Source organism: Canis lupus, chromosome 22, assembly GCF_003254725.2.
Source record: "Canis lupus dingo isolate Sandy chromosome 22, ASM325472v2, whole genome shotgun sequence".
Classification (NCBI taxonomy): Eukaryota; Metazoa; Chordata; class Mammalia; order Carnivora; family Canidae; genus Canis; species Canis lupus.
In genome coordinates this window covers 289978-313025 of record NC_064264.1, presented here as the reverse complement: position 1 = coordinate 313025, position 23048 = coordinate 289978, and the positions used below count along the sequence as shown (strand labels likewise).

The window sequence follows — 23048 nt, the reverse complement described above, 5'->3', positions numbered from 1 at the left end:
CAAACAGCCCCTTGAAAAGCCCAGCAGACTTCTTTTTGTTCGCTTACAGTGGTTTCCGTAGCCGATCACCTCTGCCCAGCAGCCTGTGTCGCTCCGGGTGTGTTGTCTTCCATTTACTGGCCCTCGCGCCCTGCCCATCCCTCCCAGGTCACCGTAAGCGCTGCAAGGGAGGCAGAGGAGAATGAGTCTAGCTTAGACAGCCAGCGTCTCTGCTGCCTTAGACCAACCTATTTTCATCCACCCAACAAATATTTATCATGTATTTGCCATGTGTGATGCACTCTGGCAGCCTCTGGGTAGATACTAGTGAGCAAGAAAAGATGTTCTTTATCGCCATGCTATTTTCTTATTTTTACTTTTCAGATAATAAAGACATTTACAAGCAGGTAAATCAAATAACAGATTGTGGCCAGGGCAATGAAGGAAGTAAATAGAGTGACAGATAACGCCGTCCCTCCAGAGTCAGCACTTCCTGAGGCTGCTACCCTCCTCCCGGTGGATGAGATTCCTTTCCTACATTGCCGTACAGGGATTTAAAATCCCTCAGAGCCCTTGTCATTCATGGTTGTCGTGATGTTTACTTGTTTGTCCACAGGGAGCTCCTGCACAGTGCCTGGCACGTAGCAGGTGCTCAGTACCTGTGAAAGAAATGCATAAGGGACTGGATGAATAGTTGATAGGATATCTTTGTAGATTGAGCAAAAAATCCCTTCACATGTTCAGCATGTTGGCAAGCCAGAAAGACCTTGGATCTTAAACTCTCCCAAGCTATGGTGGATTAGTGTGTTTTTTTTTAAAAAAAAGTGATAATAATGACAATAATAATAATCCTTGCCAATTATTGAGTGCTTCCTGTATGCTGTATGTCAAGTACCTTACGTTGAGGGGTGCCAGGGTGGCTCAGTTGGAATTGAGGATTCAACTCTTGATTTCTGCTCTGGTCATGATCTCAAAGTCATGAGATCGAGCCCCATGTCAGGCCCCGCACTCATCGGGCAGGCTGTTTGAGATTCTCTCTCCCCCTCTTCCTCCGTCCCTCCCCCCTGCTCATGTGCTCTCTTTCTCTCTAAAATAATAAAAAAAGAACCTTACATTTAATCTTTGCAACAACTTTCTGCCGAAAGTTCTAGTTATATTTTTCATCTTTCACTAACTAGGAACTCTTCGCTAACTTAAACACACCTCTGGTTTATTTATTTTTAAAAGTTTTATTATTTTGTATTTTTAAAGATTTTATGTAAAAATCTTAAATTTAAAATTTTAAATATTAATTTAAAAATTAAAAATTTATTCATGAGAGACACACAGAGAGAGGCAGAGACACAGGCAGAGGGAGAAGCAGGCTCCATGCAGGGAGCCAGCCCTATGTGAGACTCGATCCCAGGACCCCGGGATCACGCCCTGAGCCGAAGGCAGACACTCAACCACTGAGCCACCCCGGTGCACCAAGACACCTTTGATTTAAATGTTCAAAAAAAATTTTTTTTTAATTTTTATTTACTTACGATAGTCACACAGAGAGAGAGAGAGAGGCAGAGACACAGGCAGAGGGAGAAGCAGGCTCCATGCACCGGGAGCCCGATGTGGGACTCGATCCCGGGTCTCCAGGATCGCACCCTGGGCCAAAGGCAGGCGCCAAACCACTGCGCCACCCAGGGATCCCTAAATGTTCAAAATTGAGCTCATAATTCTCACCTCATGTCCTGCTCTTTTCCATTGTTCCTCATCTCTGAGTGACAGCCCCGTCATGTAGTTGGACAGACCCCAAACCTAAGGAAAGATGTTCCTTCCCTTCATCTTCTCTATCTGCTAACATGTATTCAGATCCTGGTAACAAAATCCATCTAACAGTGGCTTAGGGTAAAAGTAACGGAAATCCTCTCAGACATATCTAGAGTCCGTCTAAAGGGTTGGTGGATCGGGGTATTACTGAGGCCAGGCCCTTTCCATCTTCAACCCTGTTGACCTCAGCCTGTCTCCTCCTGTCCTCGAGCTTGTTGTCTCATGATCGAAGGTGGTTGCCTCAACTCCAGGCAAAGTCTGTATTGATTGTTCTTCTTAAATTTTTATTGCAGTGAAATTTGCATAACATACAGTGAACCACTTTAAAATTTACAATTTGGTGGCATTTAGTGCATGCACAGTGTGGTCTTAACCACCAACTATCTTTAGTTTCAAAACTGTGTCACGGGGGATCCCTGGGTGGCTCAGCAGTTTAGCGCCTGCCTTTGGCCCAGGGCGCGATCCTGGAGTCCCGGGATCGAGTCCCACGTTGGGCTCCCGGCATGGAGCCTGTCTCTGCCTCTCTCTATCTCTATGTCTATCATAAATAAATAAATCTTTAAAAAAAATATGAAAAAAAAAAAAAACTGTGTCACGACCCCATAAGTACCCACTGGGTAATTACTCCCCTTTTGACCCCAGCCTCATCCCCTGACAACCTCTAATCTTGCTGTCCCTACAGATTTGTCTATTCTGGACGTTTCATTGAAAAGAATCAAATGTTATGTGACCTTTTTTGTCTGGCTGCTTTTACGTTAGTGTAGTGCGTTTGAGGTTCATACAAGTTTAGCGTGTTATCAGTACTTCATTCCCTTTCATGGCTGATAATATTATATTCTGTCCATACGATTTGTTTATCCGTTCATCTGCTGATAGACATTTGGCGTGTTTATACCTATTGGCTATTGTGAATTGTGCTGTTATTGTTTGTTTTAAAAATTTTTGGGGGGGGTAAATTGCAGTGTACCTACCATACAGTGTTATATTAGTTTCAGGTGTACAGCGTAGTGATTCAGCAGTTCCGTACATCACTCTGTGCTCATCAGGATCAGTGTACCCTTAATCCCTTCACCTGTTTTACCCACCCCCCACCCACCGTCCCTCTGGCAACTAACTACCAGTTTGTTCTCTATTTTTAAGAGTCTATTATTTCTTATATTCCCCGTATAAGTGAATGCAGATGGCATATGTCTCTCTGACTGACTTATTTCACCAGCAGTATCCTCTGCATCCATCCATGTTGTTACAAATGGCAAGAATTGTGCTTTAATGAACATACATGAACACATCCCTGTTTGCATACCTGTTTTCAATTCTTTTGAGCCGATACCTAGGAGTAGAAGTAGTGGGTCATGTGGTTTAACGCTTTTTGAGGAACTGCCAAGGTATTTTCAACAATGGCTGCGTCATTTTATATTCCTGCCAGCGATGTATGAAGGTTCCTATTTCTCTACAGCCTTTAGAACACTTACTTCCATTAAAAAAAATTATTGTAGCCTTTCTAGTGAGTGTGAAATGGCATCTTACTACAGTTTTGATTTGCATTTCCTATTGACCGGTGATGTTGAGCATCTTTTCATGTGTTTCTTGGTCACTTGTTTATCTTTTGGGAAATTTCTGCTAACGTCCTTTGCTTACTCTTTAATTGGTTTTCTTGTCATTTTGTCATTGTTGAGTTGCAGGAGTTTCTTACAGAGTATGAGCACTAAATCTCCCTCATCTATAGGATTTGCAAACATTTTCGCCCATTCTGTAGGTAGTCCTTCCACTCCCTTGTTGATGTCCATTGTTGCAGAAAAGTTTTGAATTTTTATGAGGTCTAATTTATTTATTTATTTTTTGTACTAAAGGCTGTGGCATCCAATTCAAGAATCCATTATTGAATGAATGCAAGGTCACGAAGATTTGCCTCCGTATTCTCCTTTAATAATTTCAGTTTTAGCTGCAATATTTAGGTCATTGATCTATCTCTTAAGTATAGATACTTAAGTGGGAAAGTATCCTGGCATCCTTGTCAAAAATTTATGATCCATAGATGTTGGAGCCTATCTTGATCCATATCTATCCTTATGCTAATAATACTGTGCTGTTATGATTACTGTAGACTTGCAGTTAAGTTTTGAAATAAGGAAGTAGGAGGTGTTCAACTTTTTCTTACCAATATCGTTGTGGCTGTTTGGGGCTTTTTGCAATTCCATATGGATTTGAAGATTGATGTTTCCATTTCTGCAATAAAAGCCATTGGAATTTTGATAGGGATTGCATTCAGTCTATAGATTGCTTTGGGGAGTGTTGTCATATATCTAGTCTTCCAATTGATGAACATGGATTGCCTTCCCATTTATTTGTATCTTTAATTTCTTTCAGCAACGTTTGTATTTGTGTCTGTGCAAGTCCTTTATTTCCTTTGGTATCAGGTAATGCTGGCCTCAAAGTTAAGTCGTCCTTCCTCTTTGTATTTTGGAAGGTTGAGTAGGATTGTTGTTTTTTCTTGAAATGTTTGATTGAATTCAGTGAAGCCATCTGGTCTGCACTATTATTTTTGATTACTGATTCTATCTTTTGACTTGTTACAGGCCTGTTGAGATTATTTCTTTTTGAGTTAGTTTTGGTAGATTGTGTGTTTCTGGGGATTTTTTCCATTTAATGTAGATTCTCAAATTTACAGGCATACAGTTCATAGCACGTTTCATTTCTTTTAGGGTAGTAATGTTCTCACTTTCATTTCTGATTTTAACTACTTCCATTCTCTTTGCTTTTTTGTAATCCATTTAGCTGAAGGTTTCTTAGTTTTGGTGACCTTTTCACAGAGCCACATTTTAGTTTCTCTGATTCTGTCTTTGGCTTTCTAATCGCTATCTTATTTTTCTCTGTTTTAATCTTTAATATGTACTTCTCTCTGCTGGCTTTGCGTTTAGTTTGCTTTTCTGTTTTTAGTCCCATAAAGCGTGAAGTGAGGTTGTTGATTTGAGATCTTTCTTTTGTTTTAATAAAGGCATTTACTATAAATGACCCTGCTTTCACTGCTCCTCATAAGTTTTTTTATGTTGTTTTTATTTTCATTCATTTCAATATATCTTCTGATTTTCCTAGGGATTCTTTTTTTCTTCTTTTTCTTTTTTCCCTAGTGATTCTTCTTTGATCCATTGGCTATTTGTGGTTATGTTGTTTAATTTCCACATATTTGTGATTTTTAGATGCTGCAAGCACCTAACTAGACCTATGAGTTCTAAAATAGCGATTCTGATGGCTTTTGCCAGCTTGATATTGGATTTGGAGTAGGGACTGATTTCTGGAACTTCCTACTCTGCCATTTCCTGTGATGTCACCTGTATTTATTTTTGTTGAGATAACAACATCCATAGTAAAATGTTGTACTAGCATATTCTAAAAAAATTTATTTAATTGAAGTTGATATGAATATAGCAAATATATTGAAATTACTTTTTATAAATTATTATCCCATGATTAAAAACACTATGATTTAACACACTTTTTTTCTTCTTGTAGGACCGTTCGTGTGTGGCTAAAGAGAGATAGCGGACAGTATTGGCCAAGCATATACTATGTGATGCCTTGTAAGTATCTCGATCTCTGTCTTAAAAAAATCAGACATGGACCCCACCTCCCTTTCCTTTCCAGATTGCCTTCTCTGTATCTTCTTGAGTAGGGATATCTGAGGGTTGAAAGTACCATATTAAGTCATTGTGGCTCTCAGTATGTAAAATAAGAAAATTGTTCTGATATTGACTATATATTCACAGTTTCTGAATAAGATTAATGGGAGAAGGACTACAGCACATAGTTATCTCAGATTATAGCTGTCTCCCTCTTTTCCAACTTTTTGTCTAACTTTTTTGTGGAGTACCTCCTTCAACATTTGAAATTTTGCCCTGTGATTACATTTGTGAAGTCAGTTTTTGCATTATTGCTATGTTATTCATTCAAATACAAGAGAGTCCACATGGACGATTTTTGTTCTCACAAGGATTTGCTTCAGATTGAAACATTCTAATGGGAGGTCAGTCTCATTTCCTCGAGCTCTTACATGCAATATATGTCCTTGTACTGATAAGTAGCTACTCTTTAAAAATCTATTTTTAAAAGATGCATGAGACTGATTCTTAGATTTGTGTGCTGGCAAAGTTCTCCTACAGGGAGAGAAGAGCTGGCTCCTCAAAGTAGGAAATTTCTTTTTAGTCTGGTGTTTTATTATTAAGTTAATGAAGTGTGGGCATCCTATTCCATGTTTCTTTGAGTATAAGATCATTATTTAAATTCATTATTAGTTATATTAGGAAACATTTCCCTGAGTCCCCTTCCTTCCAATCTTAATTAAAATTGATACCCTAGCAACACCCCTCAGGTTTGCTGTTTGGGCCCATAAACCCTCTGGCTTTCTGCAGTGTGCACCTCTTTCCTTGATAGAAGTATCCCAGTGTGAGAAGTATATACCACAGTGTACAGCCAAAATAAATTCATGCTAAATTGTAGATTAAGTTTATGCCTCTGGCAAAAGAATGCTGTAATAACTTCAGTAAGCAATTTTGCTTGTTTGTGAACAAATGAATTATTAAGGTTTTCTGTGATTTTTCAAATTATCTTTGAGGTTTTGCGTGTCTTTAGAATTTTTTAGGAAATATATGGTAATCATGAAGCTGAACCAAGTGTTCAGTCCAGCATTAGGGAAGAAGAAACTTCTTGTAATTTTTATATTGGCTCCTTAACCGTTGTGCCTCCAGCAGACAGCATTATATAGCGAGAGCCCCAGGTGAACTTGACCTGTGGCAGTGCTGAGGGCTCAGGTAAAAGGAGAGGGAAAGGAATTCTCTGATTGTTTTTTCTGATTTCTGAGTGATATAACCAGTCCTAGCTGTGATCTTGCTTTTTTCATCAAACTTGACATGCTATCTAACTAGAAGAGGTGGGGAAGGTCTTTAGTCCAGCCAGCTGAGAGTCGGCTCCAGACAATGTCACTCCCATGACCATGAAGACAGAGGAGAATCAGACCTGGGCAGAATGATGAGATCTCAGGGATGGTGAGCAAAGAATTTTCTTGAGGTGAACACGAATAGGAACCTCATGGAGACACAGGGTCCTAAGCAATTGCTTATCTGCCTCTTCCCCATACACACATCCAAATGCATTTTTTGCTGTCATTCTCTCTGATACTCTCTTTATTTGAATGTCACTGAGAATACAGAGAAGCCTCTAGTTGCATTTTTTATCATTGATTAAGCTGTATGAATAACTATGGGCTTGCTGTAGTTCCTACACCAGGCAAGTTGCTCAGTACGTAAATATTTATTGAAGACTTGAATCTGATAATAAAGAAGAGTACCTGAGAATATTATCAAACATTTTCCTAGTGATTGATCAGTCTTTGAGGAGGAGGACCCTTTGGTTATTTGCATATTTTGCATATGACCTTCTACCAAAGGGGGTGAAAAAGGCATCACTTTGCTTAATTAAAATGTGTGTGGGCTAACCACATTAGGGTCACCTGAGAACTTACTAGAAATGCAGATATTGGGTTCCATGCTAGATCTCCTGAGTCAGAATCTGCATTTTTAATAAGATCTCTAGGTGATTGTATGTTAGAGAAGATTGTCTTCTGGCATTATAGCCGACATTATAGCCTCTGATCCACTTACATGTGTTTATATGAACACATAGAAAGCCTCATGCACCTATACTATTGATTTATAAATACACAGATAAAAGTTAACATCATAAGTACACTTTCTAGTGGATCATTCCTGCATCCGTGCTCTGCACAGGACACTGAGCTAGTTGCCAGGGTTTGCAGAGGAGTAGGTGCATATGGTCAAGACGATTTCCATAATCTTTCCTTGGTCGGTGGCTCCAATACCACAGAGAGGCAAAAAAAAAAAAAAAAAAAAAAAAAATTTCAAAAGTCTGTGTTCATTACAATTGATCACATCCTGGCTTTTATGTTCCTAGGAATTAAGTGCGTTTGGATAACAGAGTAGCTGATCTTCGAGCAAGAGTCCGTTTTGTCGAACTCGAGAGAGGTGGAATCTTACTGCATAAGGAATTATGCTGTATTTGGGGGCAGTTAGAAAACCTGAAATACCTTTGGATTTCCAAAAGATTGTTTTGCATTTCTTTCTATTGAAAGGTGTTTCGTTAAGAGATTGCTTAGTAAACAGTTATGTGGTGTTAGTCACAAAATAAGTAGAAAGGTTGGGTGTATCTAGAGACTGTGACGTGGGCATCACAAGGCAGATGTGACTGTGATGGGTCTCAGGTGGCGAGTAATCAGTAGTGTTCCAAATCTAGAGGAGAACGTAAAGTATCCTGTACATGTAATATATGGCTTATTTGTGTATTTTGTTCATTAAAATACCATTTAATGTAGTGTTTGTCATGTTTTGGGTAGGACAGTAATGTTTTGTAGCATTAGGAAGAATTTGACATTTAATGGAGGGGAGGAAGCAGAAGGCTAAGGCGTCAGATGAGAAGGAACGGATGGCGAAGGCTAAGTGTGATGGTTGGGAGTGAGCCTGAAGGGCCGGGGAGGGTGAGAAGGCTGATGGATGTAGGGAGTGAGCAGATACATCATGATCAAAAACACACCAGCTTTGGGGATGTGTCCTCATTCCCTGTCTTGTCTGAGAAGCCCTGCTTCCCCTTTAGGTGGGAACCAGGAGAGACCAGACTTGCCTGCTTAAGGCTGTTGGCTCCTGAGCCAACCTGGTTTTCCCAGAATTTAGAATTTGGAGTAAGAAATGCTAGTTTCAGCCTCAGCTGGTCCCTTGAGCTGGGAACATGTAAACCTTATAGCTGTGGGGCATTCGTGTGCATAAAGAAACAGTGAAAGCTGATCCACTTAAAAGGAAGTATGAATCCGAGAGGAAGGGCCACTTGGTCAAGAGGGAGAGAAACCTAAACAGGTGATGGCTGAGGGTTTTTCTCCTCCTCCTCCCAACCTTCAGAAGCTCGACTCTGCTTCTGCCTTTGAATTCAAGAGATGTGCCCATTAGTGCTTACATCCTCTCCGGTGGGTTTGTGGTACTCGAAACTACGAGTTTCTGACTCAGGCTCGCCCTGACTGTGTACCTCCCAATTCCTGTCTATTCAGTTTCTCCTGGATCTCTCTGGTCTCTAAGAGCAAGGACTGAGCCGTGTCCTAATTGATGCCACTGTGATGTTGAGCTGAAAATAGTCTGGGAAAAGTAAGGGCAAGTAAAGAAGAAAAGCAGAAAGACTTGTCCCGTTTAATTTCTTTAGATGGTTCATTCGATAAATTTTAAATGTTTCTTCCATACTTAGCACGGTGTGATGTCCCAAGGATATGGTGGTTAAGTAGGACAGATGATTCCTGTCTTCATGGTGTGTACAGTCTGGGGGGTGGGGGGGCAGACCTAAAATAAACACCACTCACGCTGGGTGGTGTTATAACAGGAAACAGGCGTAATGGGAACCTGGTCACAAAGGTTCCTAAAGAGAGTCCCATTTAAAACCTCGCTGTCTATAGAGAATCTGGGGTGACTGATGACTGGTTTTGTACTTTCCTATGTGCCAATTTTTATGGATGAGTGAGAAATAAGAGCCTTTCCTTATCCAGTATTCTTTCAAAAAATAGTATCTTTTTGACATATCTCATGTGATAGCTGCTTATTGCCTATGACAAGATCAAATTACAAAGTACCCAGCTGGGACCTGCTTGAGCTTGGAAACCAGAGAGGGTTAGCCTTTCTGAGGGTATAGAGTTGAGGTTTCAGTCGTAGCCATAAATGATTATTTGTTCCAGGCTTCTAATAGGTACCATTTCAGCCACCACATTTGCATCTCTCTCTACAGAGGGAAAAAACAAAACGAAACAAAACATGAAAAGCATAGGCATTCCCATTTTCATGGTTGAGTTGTTTTAGATTTACTTTTTTAACTAGGTTTGCCGTTCATGGGGTCAGACAAAGGGATGGATGGAGGAGAGAAATCTCAAGCAGGAGCCAGGATGGCAGGTGTTTGAGATTTTGTTTACTGTATTAAAGTATTGGGTATCACGTCTGGGCGTCTATTGCCAGCTTTTCCCCCTGGGCACGGAGACTAGGTAAAGCAGCGCGGCTGCCAAAGATGGAGTGAATAGGGGGGTAAGAGGCGCGGAGCCTCGGGACTGAGGGTGTGTTGGACAATCGGAGAGCCTCTGTGGGTTCTGTGGCTGCCAGGGCTGGCAGGTGGAATTTACTTTGGCTTCCAAGTGTATGAATTTGTCCCCAAAGCAAAACAGTAGATGGTTTTTCAAAGGTACGAATCAGAGGCGCACCTAACACAGCAGCAGAATGACCTCTTCTTTCCAGCTCTGGGTCTTGGCATGGATGGGGGGTGGCGTTGGCCAGGGGGAGCCGCGCTCGGGCCCCCTCGGTTTTCACACAGGTGCAGCCACTTTACCGTTTGCTCGGCTAACTTAACGGATCGAATTCCGACCTCATTGAAAAACATAATTTTGAACTTCGAACTAAAAACGTCCTAGTTTTTATCCAAAGCTTGGTTGAAAGACTGTTTCTACGGAGGGCAGGCCGCAGGCTGCGCAGTCTCATCAGCAGCTCCCGGGCTGTAGCCCTCGGCGGGGATGCCTCGCGTCGTCGGCCCCCAGCTCGGTCGGCGGAGTGCGTGTGTGGGCGCGCTCTGGCTCTTTGGGAGGTTCTTGTCTCCCGCAGCACTCAGCCCTCCTCTGAGGAAGCACGAAGGTGTCTGGAGGCCCTTTGCTTTCTCCAAGGCAGCGCTCAGCCCCCATGTCCTACATCACGTTGGGACAACGCAGACGGATTACAGGCCCGACAGCCCGTCTCCGAGGCTGGGAGGGGAAATCCAGGCACCCGGGCCCGCAATCCCTGCCGTCTCCTCCTGGGCCTGCTCCAGCCTAGTTTTCTGTACGTATCACGAGGCGAGGAACATTGGGAGGGCAGCTCTGAGGGACCTGGTTCGCGGTCCTTACGGATAATGTGAGACACGGGCCTGTTACGTTCGCCAACAGATCTTTATTCTCATTTTCTTTGCTCTTTTTTTTCTTTCCTCCCTTTCTGTTCTTATACATCTTTTCCTTAGTTGTTATATTTTGCTTATTTCTATTGTTTGGTTTCATTGTGTCTGCTTTTTGAGTCATTTCAAATTCTTGGTGAAACGAGGTAGGGAATGCATTAAATTATCTTGGTTAAGACAGAGAGATCAAGTTTGGACATAGGCTTATGTTTACATTAAATTCACCCCAAACTATGTATTTTTTAAGATTGGAGTTTTCAAAATAGCATGTAGGTTGGAACCTGTGCCTGGGTGGGAAGCTGAAATTGGATTTTCATTTTTGTTGCCAATTTGCTGAGTCATTTCAGGCAAATCCTTTACAATTTTGCCTCCTCTGGAGCCAGATGGATAAACTGTCCATTTCCTTTGATCTCACATTTGCAAAAATATTTTGGTTATCAGTTATGTTAAATTAGTAATTTACAAAGTACTTTCAGGTTCTTGGTATCTAGCAATATAGACTGTCATTGCTGATCGGAACCCAAGGGGGACCAGGAAAAGATTGAGCGGTTTGTGAGGTTGTGGCTAGATCAGTTTCCTTTTCCTGTGTGTTGGGACTTTAGCTCTGCAGCAACAGATAACTCGAAATTGAGGATTTAGAAAATTAAAATGATTACTATGTTCATATGCTGTACACCTGGGATGGAAACGTGTCATTTTATATGTAAATTGCAAATGTCGATTTTCCCACTGGCCAAAGGATTTTCTGTACTTAAAGACAATGGATGGAGCTGGTTTGTGTGTTGTCCCACCTCTTCTACTGGGTTTATTGGAGTTTTGGGGGAAATTCATGTGGTTAGAGTAGTGATAGAAAGGAATTTAAAATAATGAATTTGACAGTTCTGTTTTCATAAGGTAGTGATTGTTTTGGTGACTTGTAGACAACATCTTTAACTCCATTGAGGGACTTTCTTGGTAGCCTGGGGGGTGTGGGTGTAATTGGGAAATGCTCATCATATTATTTTATACCTTATTTCAAAGAACTCCTTGGTTCTTAGTTGTGAAGTATATTGCTCCTTTGTTGGTTTCTTTTTGGTATAGGTTATGTTGTGGAACCATCGGTAAAAGCAATTTACTATTTTTACCATTTACGTTTTCAAAAATAATTATGTAATATGATCTTTTTTTTTTTGTAATATGATCTTCTAATTCTGTATTTACTGAAAGAAAATATGCCCAAGGGACTTTTGTTTTTTAACGGAAATGGAAACGTGGATCATCCAAGGTAGAAATAACATGTTCATCAATCAGAGTAATCACAGCGTTTATTTAGCACACTCTTGCTTGGTTTTCCTGTGACAGGATATTTCAGAATTCTGTTGTCCTTAGATCTTAAACTGATAGTTGAGACTTAAAACTTGTTGGGAGAAAAAGTGACCACTGCTAATCCATTAATTTTGCTGATGTTGCTCAGACTAAACTCAAGGGAACCAAGTGGTCAGTTTTAGTAGAGTGCATAAAACACTTGAGTGGAATGAAAAATGATTTTTAATGCTAGGCAATTGGAGTCCTGAATAGAAGTGTTTCTCATTAAGTAAAACATGGGTTGACTATGGTAAAGCCAGTAAGCACGGTCCTGTGGCAAACGGGACTGAGTGAAAGCGTGTCCACGAGCTCCCGTCTACACGCGGCGCTGGGCTGCTCCTTGAAGTCCTTCTGTAGGATCCTGAAATCCCACTTGATGGGGTGCCTTTAACCCCTCCAGGTGTATTCAGGAAAGTACTATCGTTTGTTTAGTTTTAAAGTGACCCCCAGAGCATCCCAGAAAGATGAGTGTGTCCCGCCACGTAATGCCTTTCCAGGCCTTATATCAGGTGATTGAAATCCACTGCTTCACCTTCATGAAGCTGCTGTTTTTTGGGACAAAAGTCCCAACCAATAAGCAAAGGACAAAAGAACTCAGTCGTAAAATGAAAAAGATACAAATAGCGGAAGTTAGGTAACTTTCCCCCCAATAAGAGTATTTTGAAAATGCTTTTTCTTAACTTTATTTTTTTTAAAAAAGCAAGAGCAACATCTTTTTGAGACCATTTGAAGGACAGAAATATTTGAAATACAAGTAGTCAGTTTCTCTGTAATCCATTTAATGACTAACTGTTGAGGTTGATGTTGGTCCCTTGAGTTCCCTTTGTCTGGGGCTTAGATCTCTTGAGCTTTTCTCTCTTCAAATTATATGGTTTTTAATATAGTGACCCAGACTGGGATTTCTCTTTATTTTACTTTTCCCTAAACCCTAAGCTGAATACCTGCCTGAAACTACAAAAATTTCACTTAAAAAATGCTCAATGTTATGAAAGTGTTTAATTTTTAAAATAAGATATTGACAGGTCATCAAGATCTACAGTCCTGATACTTAATGTAAGAGACTCTTATCTTTCATTATTCACAGACCTGCACAAATTTCTTTGCCGACTTATTTTTATCTTTTATTATCTTGCTTCCTAAAATTTTGCCAAATATATTTCTTTTGGCTCAGTTGGAAACAGAAAAGAGGGATGCCAGGTCTTTTTTTTTTTTTTTTTTTCCCTAAAGATTTTATTTATTCATGAGAGACACAGAGAGAGAGAGAGAGGCAGAGACACGGGCAGAGGGAGAAGTAGGCTCCATGCAGGGAGCCTGACGCGGGACTCGATCCCGGGACTCCGGGGTCATGGCCTGGGCTGAAGGCAGGGCTGAACTGCTGAGCCCCCCCGGGTGTCCCCAAGATGACAGGTCTTAATCAGAGAGCATGGAAATGCATTTTCGTACTATTTTATTAGGAATAAACTGTGGGCATTTTTTTTCTTGGGTTTTAGTAGACATGTTGGGGCAAACATAGGAAGCTAATGAGAGAACATCAACAAGACCAGTGGCAGGGCCGTGAATTCCAGGTATTGGGTCTGTGTAGGAGCAGACCCAGGCAAACCGCACGGATGGTCTGTGCGCGAGGACCTGGCAAATGGGGCTCGCCCCACAAAGCTCGCCAGGTGTGCTTATCCTTTCTCGTGGGGAAAACAGTTAAAGGTTCATGTTGAGTGTCATGCTACATTGATGTCCTCTGGAGTCGAGGGCTGCAGCTCGATGCAGGTCGGCGGAGGGGCTGTATTGGAATTGTTGGGTCTGGCCCTGCCCGGTGGGAGAACGGGAGGCTCCCGGCCATTTGGTCTCTCACCTCAACTCTCAGCCACCAGATAGTGAACTATTTTGTATCACTTAAAGCTGAATTCCTATCTGTGAAATATCCCATACCACATTTGGGTAACCTAGCTACAAATACCGTGCTTAAATCATATTTTGTTTGTTTCTTCTCTAACCCTTCCTGTCAGGAGCCCTTTTACCATTTGGCCGGAATTACCGTTACTTTACTGTATTGTACTGTCCTTCCGCAGACAGTTTTGCCCCCTTGATATTTTCTCACGTGGATAGGAGCCCATTTTTGAGCCATAAGACTAGTCTTTCAGATGTTGCTTTTTTGTTAATTTCTGGAGTTGAAGTTAGAAGGATCTCTGTGTCAGTCTAGCTACTCCTCTGCTTCCCACAAGGAAAGATGTTTGCTGTAACAACAAATACGGGCATCAGTATTCTTTTCAGTCCACTCCCTTCTTGGCCCTGCCAGGGTCTATGGGAACCAAGTGAGGGCCTGTCCCTGTGACAGTGTCACAGTTGGGAAATGGTTTGAGGAGCCTCATAAGGCTCGCCTACCAGAAGTCTTTCCTGCACACACACACAGGCTGACTTGCTGTTTTACCATTGGTGCCCCCTTGGAGGGGTGGTTTGGTCTTTAGGGGCGTCTGGAAGCTAATGGTCTTTAGCTCTGGCAATCCCCTGTCTAGAAGAACCATCCTGGGTTTCAAGCATATGGCTTCTAGAACAACAGGATTTCTAAATTTCTTTTGTTTATGTGACCCTAAGGGAAAGATCTTTTCCTTTTGGATTCTGAATTCTGGTGGTGTTTCTTACCGTAAACATAAAGTGATTTGGACTCTAATGGTGACATTACAGTTCCTGTACATGGTTGGTGCCACAATCTATAAACTCCATGATGGCAGCTATAGCTCCTTGTATATCATTATATCATATGCCTGGAACATAGTAAGCATTCCAAATTTTTCTTCAAAATAAGAAATTTAGTAAAGAGGGGAAGAAATCCAGGAATAAAGAAATAGCAGTATAGATGTCAGCGTAGCCTGTGCAGTGTTGTAAAAAAGTCATTTAAGTCACGTTCAGAGATCAGTGGGTTTTCTTTACATAACCAGATATGAACTTTGGAGGAAATCACACAGAAAGACTTTTATATGGTCAGGCAGAGGCAGCTAAAGTGATAAGGTTATTCTTGACTAGTTTATAGCCCTTTGGGCGGCAATCAAGTGGTACTTCATATGCTCATGCTTATATCCTAATAAACCATTAGCTATTTAAAACTTTTAACAGTAATAGCAGAATAATAAGATCAAAGACAGAATCATAGAAATACTCTTGTCACACAAATACAAAACCTGTTTCATTTCTCCGTGTACATTTTTAGGTGTTGATATACTTGATGTAGTTGTAATCACATTATTTTTCTCTTTTTTTCAGCAAATATGATAACTTTCCAATCAAGTTGTTAGATCTTAATTCTGAACGCACGTTACAAGCTTATGAGACCTGGCATCTTAACACCTGCCTAGAAATTGTGCCAACATAGTTTATGGGCCACCGGTGAGAAAGACTGACTTCTTTAGAGCAGCACATTAAATACCATTTGACTGCTTTTTTCAGCAGTGTACTTTCGGGAATCCATTTTAATTTTGTGGCTCATCAGAGTGAAGATATCCTGCTGTACTGGTGGAAGTCGTGGGAGGATTATTTTCTGTGTTTCCATTTTCTGAATATATCATGATTGAAAATTAGAAAAAAGTAAATACTTGATACAGTTTGGAAGATCTTTTCTGTTCAGGGTCCTCTTATAGGGAACAAAAAGAATGTTACCAAGTGATGTGTTTATGAAGTGGCTCTGTCAGTAGAACTTGAAATTCTTTTGTAGTTTAGAGGCAATCTAAGTTGGGTATTTCAAAATAGGATTGTGTGTTTGAATTATGTCTTTGAACCTTCTCCAACTTTTTCTTCCTGTGTGACCTTGAGTAAGACATCTAATCATAGCAGTAGAAAGCAGGAATAAAGATATCTGAGGCTGATTATGATGATGAGCAGTTTGTGATCTACTGGGCTGTGAAGGTGGAAGAGACATTTAAAATTTGCGTTGGACTCGTTTATCGAACAGCGATTTCAGTTGGGATAAACTGTCAACACGTCCCATTCTTACGAGCCAGTGTAGACGGAGGAGGCAGGGACCTGGAAGCTGTGTGTTCAGCAGGCACTTCTTGGCCACGCTGGCTTCCAGGCATGCTTAGTTTACTTAGGCTCAGGTCTACTCAGGTAGTAGCCAATTCTGCGGAACAGGGAGGCCCTATCCAGACTTGATATTTTTTCCAGTAGAGCCTGGCCCTGTGTCCGGTTGGTTCTCCCTCAAATTGAGACAGAGCCTCAGTTTTTTTTTTCCCAATTAACAGCCTTCAGTGCTGAGAGTAAAAGATTTCTGTTAGTCCACATGCCCTGAGTCAATTCAGAGTCACAAAACAGATTTTTATACTAGTATGTGTATGTCAGGGGAGGAGGGAATTATAAGATCTTTTTTTTTTTTTTTCCGCCTAGTTGAGAAAAGATAGGTTGTTTGTATTACAGATGGAGTTTGAGTGGAAGAGAGAGACCGGAGACAGCGATTACACAGCACAAAATATTGTTAATGTAGCCACGCGCGTTTAGATTCCATACTGACGGAACAGCTGAGACCAAGCCCCCTGGAACTAGTCCAGTTTGAGAATATCTTACTTGTTATTTTCATTAAAAGGGTAACTGAAAAACTAGGGGTTGGTTGTAAAATTACTGTTTTTATTTTTTGGTGAGTGGGTGTTAAATGAACTGTTTTTCAGGAAATAGTGGGGGAAAAAATAGCCACACACTTTTAGCTAGTTAGTCACTCCTGAATCAATGAGAATCATCATTTTGTTAATTTCATCAACATGTTCATTTCTTTCAGCTCCATGTTCATGCATGTCTTTTAACCCGGAAACAAGAAGACTGTCCATAGGTCTAGACAATGGTACAATCTCAGTAAGTACACGTCAATAAGATTTCCAGTTGAAATACTTCCCTTCCCGTGGAGTATGCATATGTGTATTGTGATGAAAGTTATGTATTAGTTTTTTTCAAACTGACAAATTAATTTTCTTGCTAAGTGAAGTGGACATTGCAGTGCAGCCGATTACGGTGAGGGGTAGGGCGTCTCAGTTTAAACGTTGACAAGATTCAGCTTGCCTCGCCGTGGACACAGTGGCTAGGAGAGGACTTTGTGAGGCCAGTGAGCGAGCTGCTTGAGTCTGTGAGTGAGTGAGAGCCCGCAGTCATCAGATGGCTCATCATGGTCCTTCGGTCACATGCTTCCTCGACCAGCGACAGAACACAAGGGAAATGTCTTCTTTGACCCGCATGTCTGATCTCTGATACTTGATGTTTTCCTCCTTTCCCTCTTCTCTGCTCCTTCTTGTCTTAACTCCCTCGAACATGTGAGTAGAGTCCAGTAAATTGTATGAATTGTTAAAGCACAGACTCTACATGAGGCCTCAGGGTAGATTCAGATAAGTATTAGGCTCTTTTATTATAGATCTTGAGGGAACTAAAGTGATTAGGGATTGGAATTTCAGGTTTTACCACTTAATCATCTTTTTATATATTTAATCTTAGCTGGTATATTAGGTAAATGTAACAAGACCGATCTGGTAAATTCTCCATTTTGGTAAATCAGCCAGTATTGCCTTCAGACCCAGCAAAAGAGGCCCTTCTTTGGGGCCCTGAGTGAGAGAACGCTGTTCCGGCCACATTTCCCCACAGGATGAAGGACCTAAGCGGTCAAGGGGGTGTGCGCAGCCTGGGCCCTCACACCACCACCCCTTGTTCTGAGGACCTGAATGACATTTTCCTGACCCCAAACAGCAGAGAGCCTGCATGTACTATATTGTGGAGCTTTCAGGGGTCTAAAAATTCTGGAGTCACTCCTGCACTGCCAGGTGGTTGAAGGGCTATTTGTCAGGATTAGTGGAGGAGAACATATTTTATTTAATAGTTTAACTTGATGTATGACTTTTAAATAGTTAGACATATGGAATGTGGGTTTCCATCTGTAATCTTAACCTGATTCTTACAAGGGGTCTGAAGAGGTGGGCTTGAAATTTTCCATTTGGTCTTTAGTCAGAACATTTGTTTGGTGACCTTTATGGAAATTTTAACAATATTGTTATATGTAAATCTGCCTATTGACAAATATTTATGCAGTTTCTATAATGTCCAATGCAGTCGGTAGGCCTGTAAACTCTGTTCAGTAGGAGGACAGAAGAGAAGTGAATGATACAGATCTTCATCTGCTCGAAGGAGAATTATTTTTAAAAAGTGGGATGTGGCGGGGGGATAAATATATTTTTAAAAGATGAAGGGGGGTAACTGGATTGTTCAGTGAACTGAAATATTCACTGCAAAGGAAATCTGAAAAGATGAGCTAAGATCTATATATTGTCCAACAGTTCATGGAACAGTATATGTAGCACTCACTGTCCGTGAAAAGGCTGAAGTGTATATAACATATGGGTGAGTCTTTGCGTTTTTTGGAATCAGTGTAGGTGGTTAATGGGTGCTGATAAATTTGGCTCTGAAGGTAAGAAAGGTGAGCAAAGTAAGTAAGTTACGGAGAGTTCTGGCTATTTATCGTGTACAAGAGGAGAGACCATCTTAGCCATTATTCCCTTAGTAAATGAAACTGCCGGAGAAGCAGAATGTAAATCAAGGGGTCTTGGCTGGGGTTCTTCTGTAGGGATGTCGGTGCAGCGTGAATGTACCAGACCTTACCTTACCCTGATCTTCTAGAGGAGATTAAGGACCCAGCTCGTATGACATAATTCCTTAAAAGGACCTGTTTTATGATGTCGAAGAGGATGAATTGTATATGCTCCCTCTTCTCATGTGAAGAACTGTGAAGAGCTGAGTTAGGGGAAGGCACATGGAGAGAAGGGCTTAAGGTTCAGCGTTCTCATGGGGGTGAGAAGTACTTACAGTCTCAGCTGTTGAATAGTTTGTGGACGTGAGAAATCCTGTGCAGACTATTCATTCTCTGTTCCCTGAATATAGCAAATACATTTTAAAAAGAAATACTGGAAAAAATAAAAAATAAAAAAAAATAAAAAATAAAAATAAAAAGAAATACTGGTTAACTTTTTTTTTTTTTTTTTTGGTTAACTTATTTTAAAAGAAAGAGGAAATCAGAAAGTAAATCCTTGTTTCTGTTTATTCTGCCGAATAAAAAGGATTCAAGAAGTAGTTAACCTCATGTAATCAAATGAATTGGAGATGAAGTAGAGACGACCGCACCGACCATGCTTACAAAAACTTGTCTGCGAAAGGAAGGAGAGGGAGAGGGAGCGTTGCACCAGGATGACGAGCAGCAGGGGGGTCCTGCACCACTTGGAGAGTGTAGCCGTGGGGAAGAGACAGTTATGAGGTGTAGGAGGGAAACGGCCTTTTCAGCTTCTCACGAAGCAGCAGGTTAGGTCACCACCTACCGAGAGGAGCTAGAATGGGTGAGGCTGTGCTTTCATGTCTGCACATCCTGCTCTCACGGACCTTGTCTTCCCGACCCCCCTTCTGCCATCTTGGTCTGCAGAGTCCCAATTATCTCTCAGCGCCTCATTCCAATGTCATCTTTTCCCTTTTTTTTTTTTTTTTTTTTTTTGGTTTTGTTGTGTTTTGACGGATGGTTCCTAAGGTCCACCAGTAGAAGTTAATCACCCACCTTACTCCATAGGTTAGCTATACTGTATTGCTCATTTAACTCGTTTTGTAAAAAGTTTTCAAGTCTGTCTCTTCCATTAAAGTTTTGAGTGTTGAGGACTTGCCGGTCTTTTGTTCATCATCTCTCCCAGTGGATCTTAGTGTGGCTCCTTGTACAAATTAGGGACTCAGTGAATAGTTTGCTGAATAAGTTGTTGACTAAAGTGCAAACGCTCTTACTATTTAGTGTAGCTGGCTGCGATAAGCATCTGCTTGAATTCTGAGATAATTTATTTGTATAATTCTGTTGCCATTCAAAACGGTTGTCACAATGGAATCACCTTCTGCAGGGGAAAACGTTATGGCAATAGAATTCATGTTGAGTTTTCAGAAATGTCATCTGTTTTAATGTCCAAAAAGTCAGTCATCTTGTGCAGGCTATTCATGCTGAAGTGGGACTTCGAAATTTTCTGTCACGATACCTCATGTGTTCTAGCCAGCCAACGAGTAAATCTAAATGTGCTCAATTCTAACGTGTGGCTTCTGGTCTTTGAAAGCTTACTCAGTTGGAGGAAAAGGGAGAGTGAAATTAGGAAATAAGTAACACAGTAAAAAAAAATAGCCCAGCAGCACACCAGTGAGTGTGATGCCGACAGGACAGCGAGGTGAGGAGAGCGTGGGAGGTAATGGTCCGGGCCGGCTCCATGGAGACTGGATGTGAACTGGGTGTTGGCGGTGGGCTGGGGTTCCTTTGGCTGAAGATGGGAAGGGAAGGTATTTCAGGCAAGGTGAATGGCATAGGGGAGGGAAACATGGCGGTAAGAGAGGGCAAGAAAGGTTTGGGGACAAAAGAACCAGTTTGAGAAGTAGAGATAGTGTACAAGGTGGTTGGGGTCCTGGCTCAGGATGAGTAGTTGGCTTATGAAGGAGCTCGATCCCCAGCAGGGAAGATCTCCCTCCAGCATCCTCGGCAGAGTTTCTAAGGTATTCGGAAAGGATAACTGGTAAGGAAATGTCCATGCAGAAATGAAAGAACTTCCTTAAGCCAATTTTCACCAACCTTACTGAATAACGCCTTAGTCATAGACAGGTGTAGATGCTAATCTTTATAAATATATGGATTTTCTGCTTCATCAGAACTGTTCGTGGGCGGGCAGCCAGGGTACCTCAGCTGTTTAGTGCCGCCTTCAGCCTGAGGTGTGACCCCAGGGTCCTGGGATCGAGTCCTGCGTCGGGCTCCCCACAGGGAGCCTGCTTCTCCCTCTGCCTGCGTCTCTGCTTCTCTCCTTGAGTCTCTCATGAATAAATAAATAAAATCTTTAAAAAAAAACAACTGTTAATGAACTAAAGTTTTTATTGAAATCTTGCGGGATAAATGCGTATTCATTGAAGGTTTTTTTTTTTTTTTTAAACAAATCCCCCAAATCATAAATCTCTGTTCTCTGAAGGTTGTTTCCATATATGTGCTTATGGTAAGTTTGGGATGAGAAGAAAAGATTGACGTTTACGATGCTTAGCGTTCAGGATAATGATCATGACACCAACCGTGCATGGCTGTGTCCTGTTGTGGTTGTTCCCGTGGGGATTGTGCTCCCGTGGGGATAGTGCTCCCGTGGGGATAGTGCTCCCATGGGGATAGTGCTCCCGTGGCACATGCCGCTGTCAGCTCACAGGGCTGTGCATGGGGTGGAAAGGAGAGAGAAGACACGGTGCTGTGCCTCCGCCTCGCCCTGACACTGGGTGTGTACCCAGCGCCCAGCCCCGGCCCCAGGGGCCCTGTCTGTCACCCGAGGACGCCAAGGCCCACGCATACCTGGGCCGGGAGGCAGCTGTCCACCCAGCTGGGAGCCCTGTGTGCCTGGCGAGCTGTGTGTCCTGCTCCCCGGGCTGCGTCCGGGGCCGTAGGGTGCCGTCGGGAGCCGCCACCTAGTGCAGAGAGTGTTCCTGCTCAAGGCTTTCTGTCCCGCCCGTGGTCCTGGCCCACGGGCAGCTTGCGTCTGTTTTTCCTCAGTGTCCTGGCCGTGTGGCCTCATTTGTCTGTGGGGCTGTGTCCTTCACTAGGCCGACCTGGCGGGAGGCAGAGGCCTCGTGTGCTTCAGTCTGTGTCCCCACAGAGTCCCCGGCCCACCGCAGACGCTCTACAGCGTCGAAGCGCGGAAGGAAGGCGTTTAGTTGGGGTGGTCCGGGTGCTGACAGCTCATTGGGCGCTTAGCCCGGGCCGTGGTTGCTCCGACGGCTAGCACGCGACAGTTGGGGCGCACGGAAGAACCTGATGTCTGTCCTTTGCTGCTTGAAACTCATAAACGGAGCTTCACTAAAGCAAACGGCCAAGAAGTGGAAGCAGAAATACGACCCGCTCCTGACGCTTGGTGGGCCCCCAGACTGCGCTGTTGAGGAGTCTTTCAGGGCCTCTTCTTTTGCTTAGACTACAGCTCTGTTGAGCGTCTGAGATTGTTGCAGGAATATACCGTCTCACGCCGTTTCCTATCATTTGGAGATTCCTATTTTACAGATTAGATTAACAGCCTTCCGAGAGCATCGCTCTGTGTCACCGGCACTTACTCCCTGGGCGGTGTGCCTGAGGCTGCTTCACCTGGTGGGATTCCCAGGGGTGTATGCCTTGGCAGGATCCCAGGGATTGGGCATCTGTGTCGCAGGAATCAGGCAAAGGGTCCGGTTGCACCAGGGAGGCAAAAAGTGTCCCCTTCCAGAAGGCTGATGCTTCCAGTAAGAGGTGTGCAGGATGTTACTTTTTCAAATAAAAGGAGAAATTACCTTTTGAAAATATAATCCTTAGCATCCACTACAAGGTCACTAAGAATCGTCAGAGCTGTTTTAATCTCCTAAAACCAGTGTCTCGAACTCCCCGGGTGTTTGCTCATATTCTGAAGGTCTGAGGTATTGTATGTCTTAGTCCTCACGTGTGGCCGTGAGAGCAGTCGTGACCAGTGCCTGGCCCCTGCTTTCCTGGGGCCGTTCTCACCAGTACTGCCAACCCAGGGGCTGAGGACGACAGAATTTATTTTCTCCCAGCACTAGAGACTAAAGTCCCAGCCAGGTGGTGACAGGGCCCCTTCTGAGGCTCTACGAGAGAATCCTCGTTTCCTCCTAGCTTCTGGTGGTTGCTGGAAGTCTTGGCTCGTAGATGTGTCCCTCCAACCCCTGCCTCTGTTTTCATGTCCCCTTCTTCTCCGTGTCTCCGTGTTTATACGTGGCCTTCTTATAAGGACAGCAGTACTGGATGGAGAGCTCACCCTAGGGACGCCTGGGGGGCTCAGCAGTTGAGCATCTGCCTTTGGCTCCAGATGTGACTCCAGGGTCCTGGAATCGAGTCCCGCATCGGGCTCCCCGCAGGGAGCCTGCTTCTCCTCTGCCTGTGTCTCTGC

General features: G+C 42.6%; 1 protein-coding gene across 7 annotated transcripts in view; it reads left to right on the top strand.

Annotated features, from left to right (window-relative positions):
* WDFY2 (WD repeat and FYVE domain containing 2) overlaps window positions 1-23048 on the top strand; it is a 162221-nt gene that overhangs the window by 61445 nt on the left and 77728 nt on the right. For 4 of the 7 annotated variants that reach the window (XM_025478405.3, XM_025478407.3, XM_035704306.2 and 1 more), the window contains exons 2-3: window positions 5293-5360; window positions 16886-16959. In XM_025478405.3, the coding sequence (XP_025334190.1) occupies window positions 5293-5360; window positions 16886-16959 (142 nt within the window). Of the gene's footprint in view, window positions 1-5292; window positions 5361-15384; window positions 15508-16885; window positions 16960-23048 lie in introns of all 7 variants that reach the window. The other 3 variants (XM_025478409.3, XM_025478408.3, XM_035704308.2) reach the window with 2 other exon arrangements.